A 14,582-nucleotide genomic window follows, 5' to 3' on the forward strand; every position below is an offset into this window, starting at 1 on the left:
CACCAGCAGTGAACGAGGGTTCCTCTTTCTCCACATCCTCGCCAGCATTTGTCATTTTTTGATTTGTTGATGATAGCCATTCTGACAGGTCTGAGATGTTACCTCATTTTCGTTTTGATTTGCATCTCTCGGATGATTAGTGACTTTGAGCATGTTCTCATATGTCTCTCAGCCTTACGTATGTCCTCTTTCAAAAAGTGTCTATTTAGGTCCGTTGCTCATTTTTTGATTGGGTTGTTTATCTTCCTTTTGTTAAGTTGTATGAATTCCCTATAAATGTTGGAGATAAATCTTTATCAGAGATGTCATTGGCAAATAAAATTCAAGAGAATAGAAATTGTAACAAGCATCTTCTCAGATCACAATGGCATAACATTAAAAATCAACTACAGTAAAAACATTGAAAAAAGCCAAAACCGGTTTGGCTCAGTGGATAGAGCGTCGGCCTGCGGACTGAAGGGTCCCAGGTTCGATTCCGGTCAAGGGCATGTACCTGGGTTGCGGGCACATCCCCAGTAGAGATTAAAAAAAAATACAAAAGATCAATGAAACCAAGAGCTGCTTCTTTGAAAGGATTAACAAGATTGATGAACCTCTCTCCAGGCTCACCAAGAAACAAAGAGAGAGGACACAAATAAACATAATCAGAAATGAAAGAGGTGAAATAACAACTGACCCTATGATATACAAAGGATTGTCAAAAAATACTATGAACAACTCTACTCCGACAAACTGGACAGCCTCGATGAAATGGACACATTCCTAGAAAAATACAAGCTTCCAAAACTCAGCCAGGAAGAATCAAAAAACCTGAATAGGCTAATAACTACTGATGAAATTGAAACAGTAATCAAAAAGCTTCCAGCAAACAAAAGCCGTGGATCAGATGGCTTCACAGGAGTTTTACCAAACATTCAAAGAAGAACTAAAGCCAATCCTTCTCAGACTATTTAAAAAAATTCAAGAGGAAGGCACACTTCCAAGCTCTTTCTATGAAGCCAGCATTACCCTAATCCGAAAACCAGATAAAGACACCACAAAGAAAGAGAATTACAGGCCAATATCCCTGATGAACATAGATGCTAAAATCCTCAACAAAATTCTAGCAAACCGGATCCAGCATTACATTAGAAAGATCATACATCATGACCAGGTGGGATTTATTGCAGCAATGCAAGGCTGGTACAATATCTGCAAGTCAATAAAGGTGATACATAAACAAGTTGAGAGACAAAAATCACATAATCATATCAATTGATGCAGAAAAGGCATTTGACAAAGTCCAACACCCTTTTCTGATAAAAATGCTCAGCAAAGTGGGTATAGAAGGATCATACCTCAACATAATAAAAGCCTTATATGAAAAACTTACAGTCAACATCATACTCAATGGGCAAAAACTAAAACCATTTCCCTTAAGAACAGGAACAAGACAGGGATGCCCACTTTCACCACTCCTGTTCGACATAGTATACTGGAAGTGCTAGCCAAAGCGATATGACAAGAAGAAGGAAATAAAAGGCATCAAGATTGGAAAAGAAGTAAAATTGTCATTATTCGCAGATGACATGATACTGTACTTAGGAAACTCTAAAGACTCCATCAAAAAATTATTAGACATAATAAATTTGGCAATGTAGCACAATACAAAATTAACGCCAAGAAATCTATGGCATAAGATAGAGGAAGAACAGCTGGAAGAACATACCGTGTTCATGGATTGGTAGAATCGACATCATCAAATGTCCATACTACCCAAAGCAATCTATAGATTCAATGCACTCCACATTAAAATACCAACAGCATATTTCACAGATCTAGAAAGAATGCTCCAAAAATTCATCTGGATAAAAAACAAACAAAAAAACCCGAATAGCTGCTGCGATCCTGAGAAAGAAGAACAAAGTAGGAGGGATCTCAATACCAGATATCAAGCTGTATTACAAAGCCACTGTTCTCAAAACTGCCTGGCACCGGCACAAGAACAGACATATAGACCAATGGAACAGAATAAAGAACTCAGAAATCGACCCAAACCACTATGCTCAACTAATATTTGACAAAGTAGGCAAGAACATACAATGAAGTCAAGACAGTCTCTTCAATAAATGGTGCTGGGAAATGTGGTCAGACACATGCAAAAAAAAAAAATGAAACTATTCTTTTATCTGTAGAATTTAAATAGTATCCTAGGTCTGAAGCTTGGGGGATGCCTTGTTAGCAGCTTGGGAAAGGTAAAGGAATTATAGAATGATGAGACAGAGCATAATTTATGGAAAAATCACATGTAAGTTTCTATGATTTTACCTAATCTTAATTTACCCTTCCCCACTTCTAATTATCTTTCCTAATTTAATTTAGAATATTTAATACTACTTCTCCTTTATACTTTTTTACTTACTGGGTGAAAATAAATCTATAAAAGGTCTTTTTTTTTTAAAGCCTTTTATTCAAAGCCTCAATTTCATAGTCTTAGTATAAAAATTTAATGATCATTGCCCAGTCTTTTTCAGAATTTTTGCCCCAATGACACTTTAAAATGCCCTTTCTCATGTTATTTTTGTCTCCTCTTTATTTTTTCAGGGTCAGGTTAAATCTCATTTCATTTAAGTCTCCCATAATCACTTAGGTACATACTTTGAATTTTCTTGCTTATTGTCTCTATAACTCACCTCCAACTTTTATAAATGTCTCTCAATAGAGTAAACGCTCATTGATAATAGCCACTATTTGATTAATTTCTTTTTTTTTTAAATCTGGGTATGTCACAAGTTGTATACCCTTGGCATATCTGAAGTAGGAATAAAAACCTACCCTTGTGGTCGTTACGAAGGAAAAGAGCATGCAGAGCACCTGGCAGGAGAGCACATGAGAGTGTCTATAGCAAGTGCCAAGATCTCTAAATATTAGGAGGCAGCTGGTATTAAGTGTAAGAAGCGGGTAGAGGAGGTTATTGTCCAAAGAAGAGATAAGATAATTTGCAAAAGTGAAAGAAATCAATTCATGGTTTCAAAATTTAAACCACTAGGGATTAATCATTAAACTATTTATTGAGTGCTTGTTGTTGGCAGAGCACTGGGTGATGTTCTGTGGACTAGGTGAACATATCTATAAGGCAGTCCCTACCTTCAAAGAGTTAGTAGTCAAATGCTAAGTGTGCTTAAAGACCAAAGGGGTGAGTCTGAAGAGGGTAAATTGTGGATGTGCAAGCAGAGGTTTTCATTTAAGTTCAGCAAGAGTTTGAAATAAAAGGTTTAAGACTGACTCTTTATTGGGTGGTATTCAGATCTATAATACTAGACATTTTTCTTCTAAGAAAAGTTTTGCACTTAAATAACCACATATTTGAAATACTACACCTTTGTTTGATGTCCTATAAGAATCACCAGAATGAAAAATAATACACTGCATCCTGAGAAATATTACAGGACCACATTATGATTTTTCTTTATGCTTAGTGACCTTTTATGTCATTTCATGACACCTACTTTTTTTAAAAGTCAAAATTATACTATTCAATGTACTAAATGTGTAAGTGGATCAAGACATTTTCCTCATGCAAAATGATTGGAAGCTATTAAAATTAATCTTAATGGGAAGTGGGAACATATAGCCTGGATTGAGACATTTTTGTGCTTTATGATTCTTCCCCCCTATTCTTTTAACTGAGGCCAAAATCCACTGTGCTGTTTTCTTGTCTTAGTCAATTAGGGTGTCCTCCCCCCAACCCTCCTACACAAAACATCAGGATAATGCTTTCAGTTTCCTCTTTCCTAACCTTCACTCAACTTTCACTCCTCTCTACATTTGCTATAATCCTAGGAACTATGTTTTTTATGAAAAGCAAATACCTCTATTATTCTCAATGTTTTTCTAGTATTTTTCTACTTCCTTGCCTTACCTCATTGATACCCTTTCAAACCTTGGGTTCTGGAAAGGCAGCTTTGTTCTTTTTGCTGCCTTTTCCAACATTGCTATTCCTTTATCCTTTTCATTTTTTTTTTTTAAATCTCTGCTCCCTTAAAATTTCTGTCTTTTTGCTTGAATCAACCTTTCATTAGTCCTCACTGCCCTCATCTACTGGCCACTTTTTCTTATACACTGAAGACCTTGGCAGCAGGTTTACCGTTTTTTTTCTCCATCCTAAACTCTTCACAACCGTAGCTTGCTTGTGCATTGCTGTGGAAAAACCAGGTCTGACACCTGGGCTTTCAGTTCCTTGGCTCCCTCACTTCCAGTGACCTTCACCTCTCATCAGCAACTCACTACTGCCCCTCCTTCAGAATTGCTAGTTCACACGTTTTATTCTGGCCACAACTGCCTGGTTGTGCTCATGTCTTACTTTCTCCCAGTGCATCAGTACTCGTATATATATATATTTTTAATATAGTTTAGAGTTTATTTTTTTTTAAATATATTTTATTGATTTTCTACAGAGAGGAAGGGAGAGGGATAGAGAGAGTCAGAAACATCGATGAGAGAGAAACATCGATCAGCTGCCTCCTGCACACCCCCCACTGGCGATGTGCCCGCAACTACGGTACATGCCCTTGACCGGAATCGAACCCGCGACCCTCCAGTCCGCAGGCCGACGCTCTATCCCCTGAGCCAAACCGGCCAGGGCTAGAGTTTATTATTTACTAGAGGCCCGATTCATGAAATTCATGCAAGGGACTCAGCACCCGCAGCCTCGGTGACCACCTCTGCCTCAGCCCCTGCCGCCATGGCTTTATCCAGAAGGTCGTCTGGAAGGATGTCTGATCTAATTAGCATATTACGCTTTTATTATTATAGATAATTTCAGCCCTCCCCCTTTTGCCAATACTTTCAACTACCTTCTTTTTCTGCTCTCTTTTTGCATCTGTTGGGTAGAAACTTAACTTGGAATGAAGCATTTAATAATGTCCTGTCTGCCTGTTCCTGAACTGTACATTGCTAGAGAAAGTCACAGAGAAAGGCAGATTGATTCCCTCACAAATTCATTATTACAAGTCTTAAGTAGGCTCTCAATATTATCCAACAATTCTCCTAATTTTTTAATATTCAAATCATTCTCCTTTGTGCAATGATTGTTGAAAACTTGATTTGCTTCACCAGGCTTTTTACTTTCCTCATTCACCCTCAGTATCAGCAGGCAACTGACTGCTTGCTATTTCTCCAGTGTCGCAGTTTCTGTAGTCTTATGTGGACCCAATCCTGACAGGACTCTTGTTGAAAATTATAAAGTTACATTCTAAGTAATTCCATGAATTCCGTGTCTGGGTGTGTATTTAAAGGATCAAATATCCATTAAGTCTTACTTTGATGTAGCTCATAATTTATCCTACTCCATGTTCTTAATTCACTTTTTCTACAATGACCTTTCCCCCATATTTATAGATAGCAGATGTCTTACTAAGTTTATTGTGTGCAAGTAAAATAAATGCAGTGTTCAGCACAATTCAGCAGACTGTCAGCTTTTTCATCAGTTTATAGGTATCACAGGATTAAAAATAGTTTAGACATCTGCTAACTGACCAAACAGTTTTAGTATTGTGAAAGGGTGTGGTGGGAGAGGGAGATAGAGGGTCTATGTGTATTGTCAGAGCAAGGTGCATGCAGAAACCACCTCGTGACCTCTTAATACTGAAACTAAAGAGTCAATTCAAAATTAGGAAGAGATTTGGTGGAGGTTAAGCCCAACAAAGGCCTGATATAGGGGATTTTCCAAAATAGGGTGTCAGAAGAATTTTTTTCAGCTTTTTAATATTTCACTAAAATGTTTTAGAGAAAAGAATGTGTTTATAAAGACGTGAATTCTATGAAATGTAATTTTCATTATATATTTATTTAATATATATGTTTCTAGAAATGAACTTCTAATTAATTAAACCTCTGTATTTTACTCTTTAATTAGGAAAATCAATAGATTCCCAGTCATCACGAAGTGAATGTGATATTGTGCCAAAAGTTGCTAAAATGACTGTATCTGGAAAGAAGCAAACCATGGGATTTGAAGTGCCTGGGTAAGATTTATAAACCTCCCACCTCCTTTTTTGAAATTAGTTTGTGTCCAGTTAGACTGTCAGAAAATGTATCATTAACATTGAGCTATCCACAATCTTCAGTATGTCATAGAACAGAAGAAGGGGATGAGAAATTAGACTTAATTCTAGACTTACCCATGTATGTAACATAATCTGTCTCACTATCAATTTCCTTATTTAAATTAAATTATTTATAGCTACTTTAAAAACATGATTTTGTGAAATCTAACACTGTTGAGATAGGGATAGTGACTCCTTGTGCCACTAGATGGCGTAGGTAAGTAGCATTAGGGAATTACTTGTAGGGGGTGGGCAAACGTAGGTTTACAGTTGCAATACAAATAAATAATGCAATAATTAATAATATAAGAATAAACTCTATTTCACATACTCATAATGGTTTTAGAGCTAGCTCTGGGCATTCAGGTAAATGTTTGCAAATTTTAGTCTAAATTTGATTTCACTTAATTTAGCCTATTGGAATTCTTTACAGGATGGGAGCATTTTTCACATTAGTAAAATTTTTTCTGTGTAGTTCAAGATGAAACTAGTTTAAGCATTATTAAAAAAATGAACACCAAAATTGGCTATTGGAGGTTTTGCAAAGCACAATAAAATGGGAATGGATATGAGGTATTTAACAAAGTTGTAGATATGACAATCTGTTTCTTTCCTGAAGTATAGGATTAAGTGTGAAGCATATAAAAATACCCCGAGAGGGAAACGTGACTTGCAATTTAACCTACTCTTTGTCCTAATTCTATTATCTATAGTCAATGATGGCAATGTAAGGCATATCACAGTCTGGCGGGTTAAGTCACATTCTTTATAGCTATCTACATGATAGCACTGCTATAGTTTCTATGGAGAGTAGTCAAAGAGGCATCTTCATTGTCAAGGAGAGAATACTTTAAACTAGGTGGTCTTGTTTCTACTTTATGTATCTGAGCTCCTTGCTAGATTCTAAGCTTCTGAGAGTATTAGATAACTCCCTCATTTCTATATCATCTTTTACACTTGATCTTAGCCAAAAGGCCGAGAAGCGATTCTATATCATCTTTTAAACATCAGTGCCTAGTATGTGTTGTCATTTTTAGTAAATCAATCAAGTACTTTTTGAATTAATGAATTGAGACTCCTTTGCCAAAAGTATTAAGAATATGTAGACACTTAAAGATAGCTTCCTTAAAGACAATTTGAGCAAAAGAGATTGTAAGTCCTCTCCCTTGTTAGAACAATAAGTTAGGGATAAAACTCCTTTTTTACTACTAATTTATCTCCAGGAACACATTTTGTGTCAGTCTTTTTAAAATGCTCCCTTTATGCCATCTGTTTTGATAGGATTATATGGCTAAGACTATGGGCTTAATTAGAATTTGAATTTCAGTTATTTTACAGGATGTTTTCTTCTTATAGTTTTAGTAGACTTTTTCTTCTGAGATCTTCCAAGTCTGTATTTGTGTGGTTTGGGTCTAGCTACTTATCATTTCTACCTTAATAGACTCTAACCACTTAGCAGAGGTCATTTTTTGGTTTGCAAGTGTAAGGAAGATGAAGAGAGGACTTCTCTGCCCTTCTGACATTATAGGACACCTGTCGAGTTGGTTTTAACACTCTTTTCCTATCTCTGCTTTCTTTAGAGTAACTGCTGAAGAAAATGGTCATGGTCTCCACACACCTCAAAAAGGACACCCTAGTGAAGACACCAGCATGGCTTCTTCTGATGTTCTAGATTCTGTTTCTAAATCAGCTGTTCCATCCCACACCATTCAAGCATCAGAGGAACAGAGTTCAACACAAACACCAGTGAGAAAGTCTGGCAAGCTGAGGCAGCAGATAGATGTCAAAGCAGAGCTGGAGAAGCGGCAAGGAGGGAAGCAACTCCTCAACTTAGTGGTCATTGGTAATGTCCTTTGCCCCACTGGACTGTCAGTCAACTCTGCCTCAGCCTCACAGCTTTCTGGCTGCAGCATGGGAACTTGTTCCACTCTGCTTCTCTCTGTGGGTGTAATGGACATGAAGCAAGGGGGCATTGCATCATAATGCTTTCTGGTCACCCAGGGTGAAATAATGCCAACTCCAAGGTCGTTAGACGTCACTGTGACCTTTTCATTTGTGACCATTTTGAAAATGGCATGTCTTGCTGACAATTTTAATTTCCAAAAATCAGGGAAATTCCCTTTCTCTCTAAAAAGACAGGCTCTTTTCCCTCCATTTAGTTGTTTTAAATATCATTTAATAAAAATTGGTATTTATTACTCTAGACACTGCTGTGAACTATTGAGTTCCATGTTCATGCAATGCCTCAATGTGAACAACATCTGGAAAATGTACCTAGTATTAATACTGAATCAATTTTCCTTAGGTCATGTTGATGCTGGGAAAAGTACTCTGATGGGCCATATGCTTTATCTTCTGGGTAATGTAAACAAAAGAACTATGCATAAGTATGAACAAGAGTCTAAAAAGGCTGGCAAAGCTTCGTTTGCATATGCATGGGTCTTGGATGAGACTGGAGAAGAAAGGGAAAGGTAGTCACTATATTTCAAAATTTTCAGTTTGAAATTATATTTTAATTAAGTATGTAAAATGTGTTGAATATGTGTGAAACACCATTAAATATTTTATATTTTAGACTATTTTTAGAAAGAAGATTTCAATTATTTGGGAGATATTTTTCCTGTAGTTTTCATTACTACATACACAATGAATCTACATGTTTTTTACTCTTCCAACTTTTATGAGAATAATTTAAAAGAATGTTTATTAAAACTTTTTTTTAAAAAGCAGTAAAAATACTTAGCTAATTATTCAGTGAGTGACATTTCTGTTGTTACTTCCCTAAGTATATGTGAAATCGCCTTGATTTTGAATTAAAACCATGAGTAAGAATTTTAATTTTATGTTAGATTATAAAGGAAAGGTAACTTTTTATAGTAAAATGTCTAGTAAATGCAAATGACCAGACTTAATTTACTTTTATACTTTTTGTACTGTGTTTCGTGAGACAAAAGTCAACAAGTGTCTAAACCTATCTCCTACCATATAGTTTTAATCAAGTCAGTTACTTCTTCTGTATCTGTTACTGTGTTCAGTGCTAATATTGGGGAGATTCCAGCAGGAGAATGCAGCTAGAAATACTTAATGTTTCTTTTGAAGCCTTTCAAAATGGTGATATACTGTATATCATGTTAGAATTGTAGGGGTGGGGGAGTCAGGGGCACCTTTGTGAGGAAAGAAAGAGAACCTTTATAATTAAGTGAAATCGCAGATGTGTCAGCTGTCTCAAAATAATTACTCTAAAGACCTGAAGTCCTCTGAAAGTCCTGAATCAGCAATGGTTATTCTCTGTGCCTGTGTCTTCATTCTGAATGTGAATAGAGAATATATTTGGATTTTCATGCTTTTTAAAAATGTGTATTTTTTCTTGGAGTCTTGGATAGTCTACATTATAATATATAAGGTAATTCACAATAGAGGGGATCTTAATATTCCTTAGCTCTTTTGATAAATAGGAATTTATGTTACAGTGTTTTTTTTTCTCTTATTAGGTGTCCCCTTTATTCTACATACAGTATCACATACTTGTTTTCCAACCTAGTAAGAAAAGTTAGTGGGACAGCTGCAATTTTTTAGAAAATTTATATTGGAAAACAGTGAAATTTATGTATGATATCAGAAGACTAAACAAATTTTTATCTACTAGTTTACTGTGCAGATTATTAAAGTATATGGTTTTTTTTGCTGTGTTACACCTATTAAGTACATAAACAGATTGAGGACACTATAAGTTAGAATGGCTTGTGTGAATTTTCTTAAGTGAGTTGAGCTGGGAAGTGACATAATAATCTCATTCCTAGAGTAGTCAATACTTGTAGTGGTTTTTAAAATAATACATCTGCTGGTTATCTGTCATATTTCTGCTGCTGCTAGTTCTCTATTATTCAGCATGATGCAATTTTTAGAATATTCCTTTATTCTGTAGCTAGGAGAAGCTTCCAGATACAGAATGGGAGTTTTAACTCGACAGTTTATGTTCCTTAATAACATTTCAAAAATAATATGTGTTGCTTATCCCAGCATGTTAAATATTTGTAAATCCTCCATTCTAATTGTGTGTTGAACAGAAATTAGTAAAGTGAGTGACATCTTTAGGCTTACAAATCCAGACCAGAGCTGAGTGAAGAGTATATGGTGGTCAAAGAAGTGTAGGGAGGATCTTGGAATAAGTCTTGGTTCATCACTAATCTAAAAGCAATTATTTGGGGTTTGTTAAAGAGAGTGAAGCATCATTTCAGAGGTTCAGATGGCCCATGGGTTCAGATTAAACTAGAATGGTTTGGGTAAGGAGACCCACAGTTCCCTTACTATTAGGGTGAACATGTATTTTATCATTATAATTGCTGGGATACTAAGTAGTAAAAGAGGGTGTTCACTCATTACTCTGGATTATCCTGGGCAAAACAGATGAAAAATTACCTAGTTCATTGCTCACCTGATTTCTCTTCTAAATTTCTAGAATGACTTAGCACCTTTGTAGACGCTCCGTAGACTTTCTTATAACCGGAACCTGTATTTGTGTGGCTATCAAGAGGCACTGTATTTGGTCTTTAAGAAGGATGAAATGGGATGTGAAACAAACTACTCTTCATCTTTCTTAATTTTTTTAAAAATGGGGCCTCTCCTTTGATACCTCCTGTTTTCTAATGTGTAACATACAGATGAAAGTTTCCTAACTTTGATTCTATAATTAGTGAAGCATAAACATAAGAAGGTGAGGAAAACTACCCACTGATAGTGGTCATTCTTCATTTTACCTTTTCTTCATTTTACTGTTCCTTTTTTGGAGAAGTCCACACATACCCTTCTTTGTTTCTACATTGCTTACCAAAAGAAAGAAAAAGAAAAATCTTTGCTGCATCCACAACTTTATTTTAAAGCTCTATGGGTGTAATTCTGTCGCAGCAGAAATTCTAGCCCAAATTGATAGCTTAATTTCTCAAAGTAATAGGCTATATAATAAAATCCCCATTATTACTTAAGATTTTAGACTGTCATTTAACTTATATTATGAAATAATTTAATCCATTACACTGATTATTTATATAGTGCATTCTAACCATTTTCGTTTTCTTTAAGGGGAGTAACAATGGATGTTGGTATGACAAAGTTTGAGACCACAACCAAAGTTATAACATTAATGGATGCTCCAGGCCATAAGGATTTCATTCCAAATATGATTACGGGAGCGGCCCAGGTACCAGATATTTCCTTAACAATAGTGCACTACATGTATATAAAATTTCCTGATGCTGAGGTTATAATTCTAGGGTTATAACTTTTAAAATATTTTAAAATTTTAACTTTTAAAAAATTAGAAAAAAATAGAGAAATATTTTTCATGATCTCTTTATCAGTACTTTATAAAACTTGTTCTAATTTATTAGAAAGAAACAAATGTGTAAAAGCTATAAATTTCTTTATAGTAAAAATAATGGTAAAAGTGCTTGATGAGATATACATTTTATTTATTAAAGTTGGAGTGACGATTTCAGCATCTGCCTTTTTGCTATATTTATATTCAAATTCTATATATTTATTGAAAGTGAATTTATGCAGAAATAATGAAGCTTGGGAGTTTTCCACGTATGGTTTATTTACATTCTTTATAGCGTTAATTTAAAAAACAATTAGTTTGTAACTTATATGTAACACTGCACATATAGGACATTGATTTCCTTTATAACAGATGATTATTGGAAAATATGGAGAGTTCAAAAATTTGCCTGTGCCATTTGACGAAAGTGTGACTTCTGTTTTAATTTTGTTTATGTTTTCCCTCCTTTACCTAGATATTTTAATAATTATATAGTCAAATATGAGAATTTTTAAATCTTTTATCATGATTCCCCTGCTGCATGCTGGTACTCTTTTAATTGAAAAATTGTAATCCATCTGTGTAATTCTTTTGTTTTATTTGCTTTGGTGTTTGGTGTCAGGTTGGAATCTGCCTTTCAGATCTGACCAATACACAGTTAGCTGAAAAATCTGCCCTTTGAATTAAAATTCTGTTGCATTATTTCTAGTTTTGATTGTTTTTTCTTCCTTAGGCAGATGTAGCTGTCTTAGTTGTAGATGCCAGCAGGGGAGAGTTTGAAGCTGGATTTGAGACTGGGGGACAAACGCGAGAACATGGCCTCTTGGTTCGTTCTCTTGGAGTAACACAGCTTGCAGTTGCAGTCAATAAAATGGATCAGGTATATAAAAGGTTTATGAGGATTTTAGATGCTAATTAAGATGTTATTCTGCCATATTGAGGACCTCAGATGTGACTAGTGTAAAAGTCCATTTGCCATTCTGAAAAAAGAAATTCATGATTCTGATATTAAATAAATGGTATATGAGTAATTTTAAGCAAAAACATGTCTTCTTATCTTCAAAATTAAAATATCTTAAATTTGTTTTTAGTTACAAAATAATACACATTTGTTTTAGTATAAATATTTTTTATTATATGCCTCTTCAAAAACTTGACAATATTTTTGTGCATGTTTCCAAGTAATGATAAGTTTTGTATAAAGAGATTGTTTTTATATTTTTATTCTAGTTTATTTTAAAGATACAATTTACTCAAACAGTCCCACACTTATGAATATTTCTAGTTTTGTGTGTATTCGTGTGTGTTTAGAAATAGTTTATTCTGTGGAGATTTCTGGCTTAAGGCCATATAAATTTTTAAGACTCATTGGACATGATTAAAACTCTTTTCAGAGAAGTTCTAGTTGCTTCCTTTTGACATAGTCACTTTCCCACATTTTATCAACACTGCTGATTTGAAAGGATTGTTTTCCAATTTGATAAATAAAACATATTTCTTTTCCTAACTTTTTAGTATTTACAATAATATGTAAATATACTTTGTATATTTATTGATCATTTATATTTTTTCTTTTGGAATTATTTATAAATTATTTTTGAATTTTTTTTCTTATCAGTTTGTACGCATTATTTATTAAAGATATTAATCTTTTATCTTGTCAGATATTTTTACCAATTTATTATTTTACTTCTCATTTTATTGGTGGTGTGCTTTTGACATATATTCAAATTTATAAATATTTCCTTTTAAGTATTTTCTTACCCTGGAATCAGATACTATTCACCTACATTTTTTACATAGTTTTTCTGTGATATCATTATCACATATACCTTTTATCTTTTCTCAGTATTTTAGTATGAAAAATTTCAAATGTAAACAAAAGTTGAAAGAATTTTAAAACAAACACCTATATTTTACCCATTACTATAGATTCTACTACTTGCTTGATCACATTTTTATCTATCTTTCCCTGTATCTATCTTAATGCATTTCATTTTTTAAAAAATATATTTTATTGATTTTTTACAGAGAGGAAGGGAGAGGGATAGAAAGCTAGAAACATCGATGAGAGAGAAACATCGATCAGCTGCCTCCTGCACATTCCCTACAGGGTATGTGCCCGCAACCAAGGTACATGCCCTTGACCAGAATCGAGCCTGGGACCCTTGAATCCACAGGCCACTGCTTTATCCGCTGAGCCAAACTGGTTAGGGCAATGCATTTCATTTTGATATGAATTTCCAAGTCACAGACATTGCTACCCTTACCTCTAAATACTACAGTATGCATAATGTTATCCAGAGTTCATATTACATATACATTTTTAGTCTGCTTGGCTTTGTTTTATTTCATCAGTTGGTCCAAACACAGTTTAATAAATTATCCACTTTTCTCCCCAAATTTGAAATCACTTTTGACATATACAAAAATGTCTGTGTGTGTTGGAATTTGTTTCTAGGCTTTCTGTTGTAGAAGCTACTTTTAGATCATATTAATAGTGAGATCTTATATTCTGAATTTTAATTTTAACCAGTTAACTGCCATGATATTTTGAATTTAGTTACAAAAGGTCTGCTGCTTGCATCTATAGATGCTTATGGTAGTTAACTGATTAAAAGATTTCATATTTAATAGATTTTTATTTCTAGTCTTGATTATTAACATTTTATTATGTAAATTTAAATTTTATATATAGCCTGGTCTGAATCATAGTTTTAAACCTAAATTGGATCTTTATCAGGTTAATTGGCAACAAGAAAGATTTCAAGAGATTACTGGAAAACTTGGGCACTTTCTTAAGCAAGCAGGTTTTAAGGTATGATAATTTTATATTTATTTATGTAGTTAATTTTCTTAAGTCTCATTTTATTATGAGAGAAAAAACTAATATGTTGGTATTCTTGTCTTGTTAAATGTCATAAATTCTTTTTGTTTTTATTTGCCCTGGTATCATGTATATATTACATTTTAGTTCTTTGGATTACTTCACCTTAAATTGCATATATTTTGTAAATTGGCTTGGATTTAATACAAGTAAAATACTTTTTTTCCACCTATTTAATTAGATGTATGGTTTAGGGCGATTACAGAGAAAAGTAGAAAGCAGTAGAGAGGAATTTCTCCAGCAAAAATGTGAAATATGTCTATGTTACTAGATAAAAATGCTTGCGTGTTTT

General features: G+C 34.2%; 1 protein-coding gene across 3 annotated transcripts in view; it reads left to right on the forward strand.

The window, feature by feature from the left end:
- HBS1L (HBS1 like translational GTPase) overlaps positions 1–14,582 on the forward strand; it is a 77,955-nt gene that overhangs the window by 47,225 nt on the left and 16,148 nt on the right. For all 3 annotated transcript variants that reach the window (XM_006776207.2, XM_015572069.1, XM_015572067.1), the window contains 6 exons: positions 5,897–6,005; positions 7,667–7,929; positions 8,392–8,557; positions 11,166–11,283; positions 12,137–12,283; positions 14,147–14,221. In XM_006776207.2, the coding sequence (XP_006776270.1) occupies positions 5,897–6,005; positions 7,667–7,929; positions 8,392–8,557; positions 11,166–11,283; positions 12,137–12,283; positions 14,147–14,221 (878 nt within the window). The remainder of the gene's footprint in view (positions 1–5,896; positions 6,006–7,666; positions 7,930–8,391; positions 8,558–11,165; positions 11,284–12,136; positions 12,284–14,146; positions 14,222–14,582) is intronic.

Source organism: Myotis davidii, unplaced genomic scaffold, assembly GCF_000327345.1.
Source record: "Myotis davidii unplaced genomic scaffold, ASM32734v1 scaffold266, whole genome shotgun sequence".
Classification (NCBI taxonomy): Eukaryota; Metazoa; Chordata; class Mammalia; order Chiroptera; family Vespertilionidae; genus Myotis; species Myotis davidii.